Here is an 18,247-nt window from a genome sequence, read left to right as displayed (position 1 = left end):
TTAAATGTCATATACATATACAACACCAGAAGAAACCTCAACTAAATGATGAGTACTGTAGGCCTACCAGTTTATTAAGATGGATATCATTGACTGACTCAAGTTCTTTATCCCAAGAAGTCTTGGATTTTTTGGGGGCCTAAACATTTCTTTATGGTACTGTTCATGCCTTGTTCTTATGTTCATTGTGTAACAGAGTTATAGAACGATCAGTAGCTTACTGGTATGACTGAGAATGTCTTGTGTAAAAGTGCAGGAGTTACGAGGACATGGGTGCTATTCATTGTCAAAGACTGAAGCAAGTACTGTAGGTGTTAGAGATTTGTTACTTCTCAACCTGCTCGTTTTTCAGGTATCATCAAGAAAAGATTACTCTAAGGAACATAGTCACATACAGTACCAGTCAAGTTTGGCCACACCTACTCATTCCAGGGTTTTTCTTTATTTGAACAATTTTATACATTGTAGAATAATAGTGAAGACATCAAAACTATGAAATAACGCGTGCCATTTTTGGGGGATGGCAGGTAGCCTAGCGTTTAGAGCGTTGGGCCAGTAACTGAAAGGTTGCTGGATCGAATCCCTGAGCTGACAAGGTACAAATCTGTTGTTCTGCCCCTGAACAAGGCAGTTAACCCACTGTTCCCCGGTAGGCCGTCATTGTAAATAAGAATTTGTAATTAACTGCCTAGTTAAAAATGTTTAAAGTAACCAAAAAAGTGTTAAACAAATCAAAATATATTTGAGATTTGACAATAATGACAGCTTGGCATTCTCTCAACCAGCTTCATGAGGTAGTCACCTGGAATGCATTTCAATTAACAGGTGTGCCTTGTTAAAAGGTCATTTGTGGAATGCCTTACCTTCTTAATGCGTTTGAGCCAATCAGTTGTGTTCTGACAAGGTAGGGGTGGTATACAGAACATAGCCCTATTTGGTAAAAGACCAAGTCCATATTATGACAAGAACAGCTCAAATAAGCAAAAACAAATGACAGTCCATCATTACTTTAAGACATGAAGGTTAGTCAATACGAAACATTTCAAGAACTTTGAAAGTTTCTTCAAGTGCAGTCGCAAAAACCATCAAGCGCTATGATGAAACTGGCTCTCATGAGTACCGTCACAGGAAAGGAAGACCAAGAATTACCTCTGCTGCAGAGGATAAATTCATTAGAGTTACCAGCCTCAGAAATTGCAGCCCAAGTAAATGCTTCACTGAGTTCAATTTTAAATGTTTTATTTAACCTTTATTTAACTACAGTAGGCAAGTCAGTTAAGAACAAATTGTTAATTACAATGATGGCCTATTAACAGACACATTTTTAGGGTTTTCTTCCGATGAAGGAGAGGCGGACCAAAACGCAGCGTGGTAATTTTCATACATCTTTAATAATGATGAAAAACGAACAATACAAAAACAATAAACGTAACAGCCTATACTGGTGCAAAACAAACACAGAGACAGGAACAATCACCCACGAAACACTCAGAATATGGCTGCCTAAATATGGTTCCCAATCAGAGACAACGATAAACACCTGCCTCTGATTGAGAACCACTCCAGACAGCCATAGACTATACTAGATACCCCTACTAAGCCACAAACCCAATACCTAACAAAAACCCCAAGACAAAATACACCACATACAAAACCCATGTCACACCCTGGCCTGACCAAATTAATAAAGAAAACACAAAATACTAAGACCAGGGGGCGTGACACACATCTCAACTAGAGGTCGACCGATTATGATTTTTCAACGCCGATACTGATACCAATTATTGGAGGACCAAAAAAAAACGATAGTGATTAATCGGCCAATTTTTTTATTCATTTGTAATAATGACAATTACAACAATACTGAATGAACACTTATTTTAACTTAATATAATACATCAATCAAATCAATTTAGCCTCAAATAAATAATGAAACATGTTAAATTTGGTTTAAATCATGCAAAAACAAAGTGTTGGAGAAGAAAGCAAAAGTGTGATATGTGCCATGTAAGAAAGCTAACGTTTAAGTTCCTTGCTCAGAACATGAGAACATATGAAAGCTGGTGGTTCCTTTTAACATGAGTCTTCAATATTCCCAGGTAAGAAGTTTTAGGTTGTAGTTATTATAGGAATCATAGGACTATTTCTCTCTATACCATTTGTATTTCATTAACCTTTGACTATGGGATGTTCTTTCACATCGGTTACACGAGCCTAATCTTGGGAGTTGATAGGCTTGAAGTCATAAACAGCTGCTGGCAAAACGCACAAAAGTGCTGTTTGAATGAATGCTTACCAGCCTGCTGGTGCCTACCATTGCTCAGTCAGACTGCTCTATCAAATCATAGGCTTAGTTATAACATGATAACACACAGAAATACGAGCCTTAGGTCATTAATATGGTCGAATCCGGGATACTATCATCTCGAAAACAAGACGTTTATTCTGTCAATGAAATACGGAACCGTTCCTTATTTTTTCTAACGGGTGGCATCCATAAGTCTAAATATTCCTTTTACATTGCACAACCTTCAATGTTATGTCATAATTACGTACAATTCTGGCAAATTAGGCGGCCCAAACTGTTGCATATACACTGACTCTGCGTGCAATGAACGCAAGAGAAGTGACCCAATTTCACCTGGTTAATATTGCCTGCTAACCTGGATTTCTTTTAGCTAAATATGCAGGTTTAAAAATATATACTTCTGTGTATTGATTTTAAGAAAGGCATTGATGTTTATGGTTAAGTACACATTGGAGCAACGATACGCACCGCATCGATTATATGCAACGCAGGACACGCTAGATAAACTAGTAATATCATCAACCATGTGTAGTTAACTAGTGATTATGATTGATTGATTGTTTTTTATAAGATAAGTTTAATGCTAGCTAGCAACTTACCTTGGCTTACTGCATTCGTGTAACAAGCAGTCTCCTCGTGGAGTGCAATGAGAGGCAGGTGGTTAGAGCGTTGGACTAGTTAACTGTAAGGTTGCAAGATTGAATCCCCCGAGCTGACAAGGTAAAAATCTATTGTTCTGCCCCTGAACGAGGCAGTTAACCCACCGTTCCTAGGCCGTCATTGAAAATAAGAATGTGTTCTTGACTGACTTGCCTAGTTAAATATAGATTAAATAAAGGTGTAAAAAAAAAGATGTAATCGGCTAAATCGGTGTCCAAAAATACCAATTTCCGATTGTCGACCTCTAACCTCAACATCAACTGTTCAGAGGAGACTGCGTGAATCAGGGCTTCATGGTCGAATTTCTGCAACGAAACTATACTAAAGGACACCAATAAGAAGAGACTTTCTTGGGCCAAGAAACACAAGCAAAGGGGATTAGACCAGTGGAAATCTGTCCTTTGGTCTGATGAGTCCATATTTACGATTTTTGGTTCCAACCGCTGTGTCTTTGTGAGATGCAGAGTAGGGGAACAGATTATCTCTGCATGTGTGGTTCCCACCGTGAAGCACGGAGGAGGAGGTGTGTTGGTGTGGGGGTGTTTTGCTAATGATACTGCCAGTGATTTATTTAGAATTCAAGGCACACTTAACCAGCATGGTTACCACAGCATTCTGCAGCGATACGCCATCCCATCTGGTTTGAGCTTAGTGGGACTATCATTTGTTTTTCAACAGGATAATGACCCAACACTCCAGGCTGTGTAAGGGCTATTTGGCCAAGAAGGAGTGTTATGGAGTGCTGTATCAGATGACCTCGCCTTCACAATCACCTGACCTCAACCCAATTGAGATGGTTTGGGAGGAGTTCAGTGCTCAGCATATGTTGTACTCCTTCAAGACTGTTGGAAAAGCATTCCAGGTGAAGCTGGTTGAGAGAATGCCAAGTTTGTGCAAAGCTGTCATCAAGGCAAAGGGTGACTACTTTGAAGAATCTCAAATGTAACATAGATTTTGATTTGTTGAAGACTTTTTTGGTGTTATTTCATAGTTTTTAAAAATCTTTGAATGAGTAGGTGTGTCCAAACTTTTGACTGGTACTGTATGTGGCAACATACTTTTTAGGCTATGGCATTTCTAACACACTGGCCCATTTATTAACTTGAGGCCCCCATTATTGGTCAAATAATTATAATTTTGCGCAAAAAAAATACAACTTAGAAGGCCCACTAGGCAAAAATTGGACCAACCAATCTGCTATTTTCCAGAAATGCCAGATGGCCAGTCTGCCCCTGGCTATAGCTCCCTTGTCATGGAACGAATCATAGGTAATTTTTTTTATAGAAAGGGCTATTGTGTCTTGCGCTAGGGCCAAATAGTTATTTATTTCATTTTATACAAATCATTATTTATTTAAAATAATTGTGGAAATGATAAATGTCACTTTAAAAAACATAAGTAAAAAAAAAAAGATCAAATAAGCTGTCGTTCGAGGTCAGAAAGGTAGGCTATCCCTTAATGTTCTGAGAACGGAGTGTTCCAATTTGATAAATGTTGTCAAAGTATGACATGATGTGGCGACAGTGTAGTGTTGCCTGCCAGTTCAAGCTGAAAATAAGGCTGAACTCAAGAGGAGAATCTCAATTGTATTTCCTTGATTCCTCGCGTCCTCTCCTCGCTTCTTCTCAAAACCCATTGGATGAAAATATCAGAGGTCCCGCCCCCCTGACATTGTCTTCCAAAGGATTTTGAGAAGGAGTCGATGAGAGAGGACGCGAGGTTTTCAAATTTGAGAATTGTTCCAAGGAAAAGCGAATGATATTCTCCCACATTATTTTAAATGTACTTTTCAAGTTGTCCGTTACAAAGCTATAGTAAAATGTTGTTGACAGAGAGGCTAGGACTGGAGTAGGCTAGACACTTCAACCGCTCGCTCACAGAGACCTTGTTGTTCCGGTGGTCAGTAGAAAGTGAAAGTAAAAGTATCCAAGTACCTTACCTTACTTGGTAACGTTAACCTGCTGCACGAAAACAATCAGTCAAATGTATTTATAAAGCCACTTTTACATCAGCCAGCAAAGACGATGGTAAGAATATTGTTAGCTTTTCTAAGAAAGTAGAGTTATGCAGGTCGATTGTCAGTGTGGATGATAGACTACCAAATACGTTTTCCGACTTCATATGACTAAGCTAGCTGTCTATTGCACTACAGTCTCCATCGATTTTATGATGGGCATGCCATGGGCCCTATCTTTTTCTGAAACTCCCGGTCTTCCATGTATGCATTATACTATATTATAAACTGGGTGGTTGGAGGTTTACTTTGCGTTGTGCTTAAGAACAGCCCTTAGCGGTGTTATATTGGTCATATACCACACCCCCTCGAGCATTATTGCTTAATTGTATTACTATACAAATGTTATACTATACATTCAGAAATATATACTGCCCATGTGTCTTGTGCGCTCATTATGGATATTCATATTATGCACGTAAAGGCATTGCTATTGTTACGTTAATAATGAGCACCATATCGACATACCTGTTTATTATTTTTCTTTCCAGGATAAGTACAATTGAGATACTGCTGTAACTCTATCTATTGGCCATGGCTCATTTAAAAACATATGGGCTGGTCCTTCTCTATGACCTAGTGCTGTGGGGGGCACTGTGGACTGGGTTAGTGCTACTTGAGTTCTCCAGTAGTGGAGGACTGGTGGGGTTATGGGCCTTTGGAACCCTAAGGTGGGCATTGCACCACTCAATCACCCTGGTGCTTTCTGAAAGAAAGCCACAGCCAGTGCTGAGGAGATGGGTGGCAGTGCTCTGCCTCTTACCTATTGTGTTTGAAAGTGGACGTATGGTCATGGTCCCGGCATCGACTGCCGACGACCTGGGTCTGGTGCCTGGCCCAAGCATGGTGGTCTTGGCCCTGGTATCCTCCACTGTGGCCTGCCTGGCATGGGAGCTGGGCTTCCCAGATGATGGAGGGAACCAAGGGAAGGAGAAGAAGAAGAAACAGGAGGCCAGGGCACAGTTGATGAGGGTGGTGCGATACTGCAAACCAGACACCCTCTACCTGGCTGCAGCCTTCCTTTTCCTCAGCCTGGCTGTCATCTGTGAGTATAGCGTTGTGTAAAAGTAATTTCAAATGTGCATACCAAGCACATGCGTTCGTTTGTATTCTGTTATCAATTGTTTTCAAGGAATTTGTTGAGCTAGTTATTTTTGAGCTATAATTATTCTTACTTACGCCAAACCTTTCCAGTGAACCATTTTTGATCGAGCCAATCTTGTTGTTGCAGGTGAGACGTTTATCCCTTACTACCAGGGGAAGGTCATTGATACACTGAGTGGTCAGTACCAGCACAACAGCTTCATGTACGCCATTGGAGGCATGGGACTCGTCTCACTAGGAAGGTACACAGGTTTTGCTTCCTCTTTTAGTTTCTCCACTTTTTCCTTTGGTTGTTTCCTCTCCTCTGTGTTTTGATTTATCTGTGAATAGACAGAGAGAAGAATGATAGACCCTTCTGTGATTGTTGATTGACCTGTCTGTGACCGTTCTGTGGTTTTCCCCCTCAGTGCTCTGTGCTCAGGCCTGCGAGGGGGCTTGTTCATGTGTAGCCTGTCCAGACTCAACAAGAGGATGAGACACATGCTGTTTCACAACCTGGTACAACAGGACATACCCTTCTTTGAGGAGAACAAACCAGGTGAGATGATGTACATGATGTACACAGGAACATCCTGGGTATTATATCATAGAGGTAATAGAATGATAGCACATATTGTCATGCCATGTCCTATTCGCTTGTTTTGGTGGCATGTGATGTGATCTCTATCCTTACTCACAGACGATTCTAGTATAAATATTACAGCTCTACCACCATTATAATCCAATTGATTTAGGAATGATGTCCTTCCTCCCACAGGAAGCCTTGTCTCACGCCTCGGCTATGATGTGGAGAAGATGGGACGCTCTGTGGCTCTGAACAGTAATGTGCTGGTGCGCAGCCTGGTGAAGACGGCTGGTATGCTGTTCCTGATGCTGGGCCTGTCCTGGCAGCTCACCCTGCTCACCATGGTGGAGATGCCCCTCCTCACCCTGCTGCAGACCAAATATAACACATACAACCAGGTAACAACACCCAAACACCTACACCATTATACGTCCAGATAGACACAACAACATCCAAACACCTACACCATTATACGTCCAGATAGACACAACCACATCCAAACACCTACACCATTATACGTCCAGATAGACACAACCACATCCAAACACCTACACCATTATACGTCCAGATAGACACGACAACATCCAAACACCTACACCATTATATGTCCAGATAGACACAACAACATCCAAACACCTACACCATTATATGTCCAGATAGACACAACAACATCCAAACACCTACACCATTATACGTCCAGATAGACACAACAACATCCAAACACCTACACCATTATACATCCAGATAGACACAACAACATCCAAACACCTACACCATTATACGTCCAGATAGACACAACAACATCCAAACACCTGCACCATTATACGTCCAGATAGACACAACAACATCCAAACACCTACACCATTATATGTCCAGATAGACACAACAACATCCAAACACCTACACCATTATACGTCCAGGTAGACATAACAACATCCAAACACCTACACCATTATACGTCCAGATAGACACAACAACATCCAAACACCTACACCATTATACGTCCAGGTAGACATAACAACATCCAAACACCTACACCATTATACGTCCAGGTAGACATAACAACAGCCAAACACATAAAATATAATAGGGGAGCGTGGGGGTAAGTTGAGCCAAAGAGGTCATTTGAGCCACTCTTGTTTCTTGGAAACCATACACAAATGTAATAATTTGACCACATGTTCAGGAAGAGGTCATCATTTCATGGAGTCTGTGAAGGAAGAAACCACACGGAACAAGTGGTAAACAAGTTAGGTCCAAAAAAAGGATTTTCACCCCGTGAATTTATTGTGTTAAAGGTTATATGATACTTGTATTTAAACCAAAGTAGATCATTTTAAGATTGTACTATACATGAGTTGGGGTCTTCATAAGCTTCAATATGAGGTCCTAAACCTAGCATGAAAGTGCATCCTTGTACCTGTGTGGGCTAATATAGTCAAAATGTTTGCCTTGGGGTATGTTGAGCCAATGGCCATGGGGAAATTGAGACAATGGTTGAGCCAATGGCAAGTTAAGCAAATTGAAGTGTTTTCTTCCATGGCATAATGCAAGGCATTGTTGTTGGGATATGAGGTAACAACAGGGCCTGGCCTATGTTAAAAGTGTTAAAAAAGTACAACGTGTTTGTTAGGTGTTAAGCCAGTGTTAAAAGACTCTTAAAATTATTAAAAGACAAAAAAATGATTGTGTTTGGGGAAATAAAGATAGACATGGTTTTAAAAAGGTAGAGGTAATATTTCAATCAGTACAGAAATTTGTAGGTGGCTTAACTTACCCTGTCCCGTGACTCAACTTACCCCAAAGTTGTGCCAAGAGACCATTTTTTTCAGGACAAGCGATGTTTTCAAACCTGTAATGTTTACATGAATTCTGATTATTTTCAGGGACACACAACATCCTAAAATATATGTAGATATCTTTTTAGAAAGAATACTATATTTCCCTTGACAGAGTGATACTGGCTGAACTTACCCCATTCTACCCTACCTGCAGCTAGAACAACACCCAAACACCCATGCAGCTATAATGTAGACTAAATAAAGATCAAGTATAGAAAAGTAATGGGATTATTGACTAGTTATTGATAGATGCTTGTAGAATTATGATTGATTGATTGATTAATTGACTGACTGACTGCTACCACCCAACAGGAGTTCATTAAGCAGCTGCAGGACTGCCAGGCCCAGATCAAGGAGCTGGCATCCCAGGCCATTGGGGCGGTGAGAACGGTTCGCAGCTTCAGAGCTGAGGAGAAGGAGCTAGATAGGTACAACCAAGCACTGGAGAGGATGTACAAAGTCCAGGAGCACAAGGGCATCATCAGTGCCATCCACCTTTTACTGAGAAGGGTAAAAATTCAACTAATGATAACTCTAGGATGTTTGAGACACCTGGGTGCTGTAAATAACACGAAGATGTAGTCTATCCCACATGATGTGTCTGTTCCTCCCTACATCCCTACTCACTGAAGACCTTTAACTCGTATACAGTACTCTATATACGTGACATGTTCCTGTATCCAATACCCCTCTGTGTCTTTTCTCTGTCTGGCCAGGTGGTGACAGTGGGCCTAAAGGTGGCCATGCTGTTCCTGTGTCGGAGGCTCATCTCGGCTGGCCAGCTGAGCATTGGCAGTGTGCTGGCTTTTGTCCTCTTCCAGAAAGACATGGTGACCAATATGAAGGTGAGTAAGCAAATGAACCACCAGCAGGCGTTTGAATTCTCAGGTCATTGTTCTGGAATACCGGATGTGAAACTGACTGAAATGTTTTCTTTGTTGTTGTCAGCAACTTGTGTATGTCTTTGGAGACATGCTGTGCACTGTCGGGGCGGCAGCCAAGGTGTTCACATTTCTGGACAGAAAGCCAGATCAGAAAGAAGCAGGAGAGCTGGCTCCTGCAAAGCTTCAGGGGAAACTTGCTTTCCACCATGTCAGCTTCTACTATCCCGCACGCCAAAATACACCCGCACTGAAGGTAAGCATCCATTCATAGGATATGAGCTGTTATGAACGATTGTATCAATATTCAAAAAAAGCGTAATAGCCCTGCTATTTTCATGGATTTACCGATACCATTACATCTTTTAATAGGGAGACTTGTCTTTGAACCAGCACCTTTTTTTAAATGTAACTATTGAAATATACAGTGCATTCTGAATATATTCAGACTTTTCCCACATTTTGTTATGTTACAGCCTTATTCTAAAATGGATTAAATTGTTTTTTTCCCCTGATTAATCTACACACAATACCCCATAATGACAAAGCAAAAACAGGTTTTTAGAAATGTTTGCAAATGTATATAAACCCCCCCTGGAAATGTACATAAGTATTCAGACCATTTACTCAGTACTTTGTTGAAGCACCTTTGGCAGCGATTACAGCCTCGAGTCCTCTTGGGTTTGACATTACAAGCTTGGTACGCCTGTATTTTGGGTGTTTCTCCCATTCTTCTCTGCAGATCCTCTCGAGCTCTGTCAGGTTGAATGGGGAGAGTCACTGCACAGCTATTTTCAGGTCTCTCCAGAGATGTTCGAATGGGTTCAAGTCCGGGCTCTGGCTGGGCCACTCAAGGACATTGAGACTTGTCCCGAAGCCACATCTGCCTTGTCCTGTTGGAAGGTGAACCTTTGCCCCAGTCTGAGGTCCTGAGCACTCTGGAGCAGGTTTTCATCAAGGATCTCTCTGTCCTTTGCTCTGTTCATCTTTCCCTCGATCCTGACTAGTCTCCAAGTCCCTGCCGCTGAAAAACATCCCCACAGTATGATGCTGCCACAACCATGCTTCACCGTAGGGATGGTGCCAGGTTTCCTCCAGATGTGATGCTTGGCATTCAAGCCAAATAGCTCAATCTTAGTTTCACCAGACCAGAGAATCTTGTTTTTCATGGTCTGAGAGTCCTTTAGGTGTCTTTTGGCAAACTCCAAGCGGGCTGTCATGTGCCTTTTACTGGCCACTGTACCATAAAGGCCTGATTGGTGGAGTGCCAGCAGAGATGGTTGTCCTTCTGGAAGGTTTTCCCATCTCCACAGAGGAACTCTGGAGCTCTGTCAGAGTGACCATCGGGTTCTTGGTCACCTCCCTGACCAAAGTCCTTCTCCCCCGAATGCTCAGTTTGGCCGGGTGTCCAGCTCTAGGAAGAGTCTTGGTGGTTCCAAACTTCTTCCATTTAAGAATGATGGAGGCCACTGTGTTCCTTGGGGACCTTCAATGCTGCAGAAATGTTTTGGTACCCTTCCCCAGATCATTGCCTCGGCACAATCCTGTCTCTGAGCTCTACGGACAATTCCTTTGACCTCATGGCTTGGTTTTTGCTCTGACATGCACTGTCAACTGCTTATATAAACAGGTGTGTGCCTTTCCAAATCATGTCCAATCAATTGAATTTACCACTGGTGGACTCCAATGAAGTTGTAGAGACATCTCAAGGATGATCAATGGAAATCGGATGCACCTGAGCTCAATTTTGAGTCTCATAGCAAAGGGTCTGAATACTTCTATGAATAAGGTATTTCTGTTTTTTTACTTTTTATACATTTGCAAAAGGTTATTACCTGTTTTTTATTTCTCATTATGGGGTATTGTTTGTAACTTGATGAGGATTTTTTTTTTTATGTAATCAATTTTAGAATACAGCTGTAAAGTAACAAAATGTTGAAAACGTGAAGGGGTCTGAATACTTTTCGAATGCATTGTACCTTATGTCTGTTGGCCAAGCACTTACAGTGCCGTAAGAAAGTATTCAGACCCCTTGAACTTTTCCACATTTTGTTGTGTTACAGCCTGAATTTATAATGGCTTAAATTGAGATTGTATATCACTGGCCTACACACAATACCCCATAATGTGAAAGTGTAATTATGTTTTTAGACATTTTTGAAAAGCTGAAATGTCTTGACTAAGTAATCAAACCCTTTGTTATGGCAAGCCTAAAACATGGGCTTAATAAAGACCATAACAAGTTGCATGGACTCACTGTGTGTGCAATAATCGTGTTTTTATTTCGTTTTGTTGTTACTCCAAAATACTAACCTAATTAACAGAGTGAAAAGAAGGAAGCCTGTACAGAATACAAATATTCCAAAACATGCATTCTGTAACAAAGAAATTAACTTTATGCCCAAAACAAAACATCACTGTGTACTACTCTTCATATTTTCTAGCATGGTGGTGGCTGCATCATGCTATGGATATTCTTGTCATCGGCAAAGACTAGGAAGTATTTTATGATAAAAATAAATGGAATAGAGCTGAGCACAGTCAAAACATCGAACGCATGGCCAAATATACTGGAGTTGCTTCCCAAGACAACATTTAACATTCCTGAGTGGCCAAGTTTACACTTCTGACTTAAATCGGCTTGTAAGTCTATGGCAAGACTTGAAAATGGCTGTCTATCAATGATCAACAACCAACTTGAATTTGAAGAATTCAAAAAAGAATAATGTGCAAATATTGCACAATACAGGTGTGCAAAGCTCTTAGAGAAAGCTGTAATCGCTGCCAAAGGTGATTCTAACATGTATTGACTCAGGGGGTTGAAGATATATTCATGTCTTCTTTTCTTTTTTTAACTTTTCTTTTTTAAAACAAATTTTCGTATTTTTCTTCCACCTTTTAATATTTTACGTAGAACGTTAGCAAAAAATGACACAATTAAATCCATTTTAATCCCACTTTGTAACACAGCAAAAAGTGGAAAAATCAAGGGGTGTCATTACTTTCTGAAGGCACTCTATTATCTTCCTGCCATGCTTGCCTGTACCTGCAATAATTTCCAGTATATCGTTGGTTAAATGTCTATAACCATCTATCTGCCAGGCTGTGAGTCTGGAACTGCATGCGGGGAAGATGACAGCGCTGGTGGGGCCCTCTGGTGGCGGGAAGAGCTCCTGCGTCAGCCTGCTGGCGAGGTTGTATGAGCCCAAGGAGGGCCAGGTGCTGTTGGATGGACAGCCCCTGCACTGCTACCAGCACCAGTACCTGCATCAGAAGGTACAGACAGGAAACCCGCCATGTCCAATAATGTGCTGTAGTACTTTAGCTCGTTGATAGGGCTCTGCTTTCCATAATCCTTTATACGTGTGTGAACAACCGTTATGCAAACTAGGACTGTTCAGCTCACTCCCTCTTTATTTTATTTAACCTTTATTTAACCAGGAAGGGCTCATTGAGATTAACATCTCTTTTTCAAGAGCACCCTGGCCAGGATAGGCAGCACCAAGTCATTACAAAAAAATTACAGACAGACAACATGAAAAACTACAAGTAATCTAGTAGAAACCATTGAATTCACAAGAGTATAAAACAGCAAATTAAAAACATTGACAGGTCAGGGAATCAGCCTCAAAATCCTTCATCAGTGATTTAAAAACACCAATCGGGACAAGTTCTTCCAGTTTAAAAGTATTTTGTAAGGTGTTCCAAGACGATGGTGCAGAGTACATAAAAGCCCTTTTACCAAATTCAGTTTGGACATTTGGAACACTTAGCAGGATAAAGTCAAGACGAACGAAGAGAGTACCCACCACATTTCTGAACAATAAAAATGCACAAATAAAAATGTAATAAACCCAAAATGGCTTTGTAAATAAAAGTATACCAGTGACTGAGCCTACGAGTGACTAGAGAAGGCCAGCCAACCCTGGTATACAAAGTGCAGTGGTGCGTAAGTGTTTTGCAGTTTAAAATAAATCTCAAAGTGCCATGGTAAAGAGTGTCAATTGATCTCAAACACTGAGCGGAAGCATTCATATATAAAATATCCCCATAGTCTAGTAAAAGCATAAATGTAGCCTCCTTCTGGCTTCAAAAGAAAAACAGGCCTTATTCCTAAAATAAAATCCCAATTTCAGATTCATTTTCTTTTGTAAGCTGAATATGCAATTTAAAAGAGAGGCCGTCATCAATTAAAATTCCAATATATTTATATGAGGTTACAACCTCAATCTCCTTGCCCTGACAGGTAGTAATAGGTGAAAGGTTCAGAGGTCTATTTCTTGCATTAGAAAACACCATTAGTTTAGTTCTCAGTATTGAGGATAAGCTTCAATTGACACAAGGTATGTTGAACAGTATAAAAAGCAGTTTGCATGTTCTGGAAAGCTTTTGTAAGAGACGAGGCACAACAGTAAATAACAGTATCATCAGCATAAAAATGAAGTTGTGCATTTTGTACATTTTTGTCTTAATAATTTATATAAATAGTGAATAAGAGAGGACCAAGTACAGAGCTTTGGGGCCCACCATTCAAGACAGACAATTTAACGGACATAAGCCCATCAAATTGAGTGCACTGAGTTCTATCAGACAGATAGTTATCAAACCATGCAACTGCATGCTCCGAAAGACCTACACTCGACAATCTCTGCCTTAGTATAGCATGAACAACTGTATCAAAAGCCTTAGAGAGATCAATAAACACAGTGCTGTTTTTTGTCAAGGGCTTCAGTGATATCATTTAAAACCTTCATGGCTGCTGTAATTGTGCTATGCTTCTTCCTGAAGCCCGATTGGTATATTGATAAAATAGAGTTAGTAAATAAAAACTATTTTAGCTGTTCACTCACAAGGGTTTGAAATCAGCTGCCAGATTTAAAAAGCAGGGATCCAAAAGATCAGGACCTGCAGGCTTTCTCTGATCTAAGGATTTCAGGGCTTTATGTACCACCTGCACTGAGAATGGCAAAAAGCTAAAAGTTTGACCAGCTCTCACTGGTTCATCTACACAGGGTTGTACAGAGACAGAGGACACTGAATCAAACAGCCTACCAGATGATACAAAGTGCTCATTGAAACAATTCAGCATTTCAGTTTTGTCATATACAACAACAGAGTCCTTCAAAACACATGACGGTAATTCATTAACATTACTGTTACCAGACATAGACTTAATAGCCTTCCAAAACTTTCTAGGATCATTCAGGTTATCAGTGGTAACAGACATAAAATATTCAGACTTGGCCTTCCTGAGAAGAAAAGAACACTTGTTTCGTGTCATATAGACACACCATGTGACTTGTTCAATTGTTTTTAATATGTTTTTAAACCAAACATCCCCAATGATTATCTCTCTTTGAGGTAAGATGGCCCTGGTGTCCCAGGAACCAGTGCTCTTCTCTGGATCTATCAGACACAACATAGAGTACGGCCTCGTGGGATGCACCCTGGAGAAGGTGAAAGAGGCTGCGAAGAGCGCCAACATCCACGACTTTATTTGTACGCTGGAACAGGGCTACGACACAGGTAGATAGTGATGGGTCATCTTGTGGTCATTGTATTGACAATATTCATCAGATTTATTAATTGACAAGCATTGTATTTTCTGTAGAGGGGCTGTTCTGCCTTCATAAAAGCCTGCCAAAAAGACTAACAAAGTTAGCATGTAAGGTGTAAGACTGGAACAACCGGTTGTACAATGCTTGAGGGAGGAATCTGCTGTGTGTCGTATTGTGAGTTACAGGCCTATATGTCTGTGTAGCTACCAGTTGGCCTAGCACTAATGTCCTGTGTATCTCTCAGATGTAGGTGAGTGTGGAGGGCAGCTGTCTTCTGGACAGAAGCAGTGCATCGCCATAGCCAGAGCTCTGGTTCGAGAGCCACAGGTCCTAATTCTGGACGAGGCAACCAGCGGCATGGACATCAACACACAGCATGCGGTACACATTCAAGACCTCTATAGCACAACAATATTACATGATTTTCATGTCTAACGTAAAACATAGAACTAAACCAACTGCAAAATGAACCTGTCTAACTACAACAGACTACAGACTCTGAATATTTTTTAGGAGTCAGAATTGGACTTATGTAGGAACAACTCTGGGTCCTAGGTATAGCCTATAACCAGGACCCAATATTGTCATAGAAACTAAATCTAATAGCTTCAGTAACATGATGTCAATAGGGTTCTTAATGCTCTCTCCCAGGTGCAGGGCGTCCTGGCAGGCTCAGTGGGCCTGACAGTGTTGGTGGTGGCCCACCGGCTGCAGACTGTGGAGAAGGCTGACCACATCATCTTCATGGAGGGCGGGGAGGTGGTTGAGCAGGGCACACACCAGGAGCTCATGGCTAGCAAGGGGCGCTACCGTCGGCTCAAAGAGAAACTCTTTGAGGACTGATTAGGAATCACACAGCTGTCGGAGAGAGAGAGAGACCCACACAGAATACTTCCATTTATGAAAAGTGAAAATGTTGATTGAACTGCACACTCTATCATGAGACATGTTTCCATAGACCCAGGTCTATTCGACAAAAGCAATGCCGCAAAAAATTATCTTTGTTGGTATGACGTCATTACGTCCAGCGGTTTTTAATCGACACAACTACATGGTTGTTAAAAACCGACCAACTAAGCATATCCAAAATGTTTATAGATTGATTTTAAAAAAAGAATACAGCCATTGTCAGGTTCTGAGTAAAGGGATTACCCTACATCGGTACCCTACTTGGGGGCGTGGGCACGTTAAGCCACGTCACGCTGTGTGTATCTATGGTTAAATGGATATGCGCCCAAAGCAGGCAATTGTCGCATCTATTCTCTATTCAAACTTTCTAAATGTCGACAACAAAAAATCACCGGCCAATTTAATAGAAACATAGCTAATGGTACTCAATGATCAGACCTGAATATGACGCATTTTAATCGTTTTTTTTTACTGCAAGAAATCCACATATATCTATTTTCCTTGCTTTGATTCACAATCAAATAAAAATTTGATGTTTTTTTCAGTGGCACTGAAATGTTAAAATTAAAGAACAAGTGTGTGAACACTGAAAATTAGTTTAAAAAAAATATATGTATATATATAATAAACATCTTTGAAAATGAGTGCAAAGGTGATCCGTGTGCGGTTCGTTGAATCAATATCTGAACGTAAACTACTAAGAAGGATAATCATTTAGATTGCATACATGTATTTTTCTTATGTCATCCATAATATTGAATTAATGCACAGCGATAGAGGAACTTCAAAAGGATACGTGTGCTAGCTGTTTTCAGAGTAAAATCTACAGTATGTGACTGATGTTACCTGACCCATCGCTCCAGCTAGCTAGCTTTTGCCAGGTTAGTTATAAATAAGGTCCACCAGCAAGTAATGTAAGTTAACTGCATTCAATGCTTGTTGGCTTTACTGGGCAGACAAGAGAAGGAGCTTATATTAAAAGGCTAAATCTAGCTAGCAACAGTGGGGACCTATCATTCACACGTCATTCACATATATAGATTATTTTGAATATTTTGGGGGCTTGCCTGTTTTGCATGTTATTTTGGCATATGTACGTGTCACATATCAGTTTGCAAACAATGTAAAAAATATATATCATTGAGTTAATAAAGCTGCATACAAACATGGTCGCTTTTTTGTTTTCTTGAGTAAGGCAGCTCCAAAATGCAGGTGTTTCAGCCTAGCTCAATGCTTTCTGTGGTGGTGGGGCAAGCCAGCAGAAAATACAGAGCGCTGCGCCGTGATTGGTTCAGTGTTCTGTCACTCATGGGGACCCAACGGCACTGCCAAGTCCAAGGGTAGAGTTCTAAAATTCTAGCCCCTTGGGCGCTGCCATAGAGTTACATTAGAAGTGCCCATCCAAGAAGGCTCAAGGTTATTGGCCACAGATAAAATTACGTCAAATCACATTATATCAACAGTAGCTTTGATTGGACTGAAAAATCTTAGCTAGCAGTCATCATCATGAATCAAGTCGACAATCTACTGGCAAATCCTGTTTAATCCTTGTCATATGAAGAGAAATTGTAGATCAAACGTATCGGTTCTCATCGGCCATTGGACATTACACACCAAGTTGGTAATTGCAAATTCATCAATGAGTGGTTTGGAAGGAATCATTGGCTAAATGCAAGCATTGCAAAGCAATCGTTAGCCTGCTATTCAGTGGAGTGGCTGTGTGTCCCAAGTCTAAGATTAAGGGTCTCTTTTCCTAGTTGAAAATTATAAACATTCAACATTGGCCATACTGTCAGTGAAGCATTATTTATGCCGCGCTCAAAGCAACTTAACTTGGAACTGCAAAGTATAGTGCAATTAATGTATTGTTTAGTGTTGTGTAGTGGCTTTGCTGGCATGCATCCCACTTTTTTTTGTTGCCCAACCAAGATTGACATGCTAAAATCACCACTGGCTAGCAATCACACCAAACAGGTGTATGTGCCTGTCTGTACACTGTACACGGATCATTCAAGGCTATCCAGCCCCAGCTGACATACATTTTGACCATCACCACCTCTGCCATCAGGTGAGTAGGAATTAATTATCAACAATTGTCTATATGGTGTACGTAGCTAGCTATAGGTTGTCATTCCCACCTAATAATGGCAGAGATTAAAGGAATTAAGATTGAAAAATATAACGATCTATATTCAATTATTCTCAATGGTAATTAGTGAGTAAATCTGTGTGTATACTGCGTATGGCCACCACTGGGTGAAATTGAAGCTGGCTGTGTTGACAGTGACACTACACATATAGGTAGGCACATCCCTTCTGCCATTTTCATGCCTTTGTATATATTAGAGCCCTCAAACTACACTCTGGACCTTGAAGCCAGTTCCACTGCCTTTTTCCATCGTTCCCC

At 40.8% G+C, this 18,247-nt stretch overlaps 1 protein-coding gene across 1 annotated transcript; it reads left to right on the top strand.

Annotated features, from left to right (window-relative positions):
* Positions 1-4,643: 4,643 nt before the first annotated feature.
* Positions 4,644-16,484, top strand: tap2t (transporter associated with antigen processing, subunit type t, teleost specific). Its single transcript, XM_020453595.2, has 12 exons — positions 4,644-4,995; positions 5,474-6,027; positions 6,214-6,328; positions 6,494-6,624; positions 6,844-7,049; positions 8,805-9,002; positions 9,209-9,337; positions 9,441-9,629; positions 12,476-12,649; positions 14,740-14,899; positions 15,176-15,312; positions 15,583-16,484. Exons 2-12 carry the CDS (start codon positions 5,517-5,519, stop codon positions 15,772-15,774), a joined length of 2,142 nt encoding a protein of 713 aa, XP_020309184.1. The 5' UTR covers positions 4,644-4,995; positions 5,474-5,516; the 3' UTR covers positions 15,775-16,484.
* Positions 16,485-18,247: the final 1,763 nt, after the last annotated feature.

The sequence above is a fragment of the Oncorhynchus kisutch genome, linkage group LG20 (genome assembly GCF_002021735.2).
Source record: "Oncorhynchus kisutch isolate 150728-3 linkage group LG20, Okis_V2, whole genome shotgun sequence".
Lineage (NCBI taxonomy): Eukaryota > Metazoa > Chordata > Actinopteri > Salmoniformes > Salmonidae > Oncorhynchus > Oncorhynchus kisutch.
This window is presented reverse-complemented; position numbering and strand designations above follow the sequence as displayed.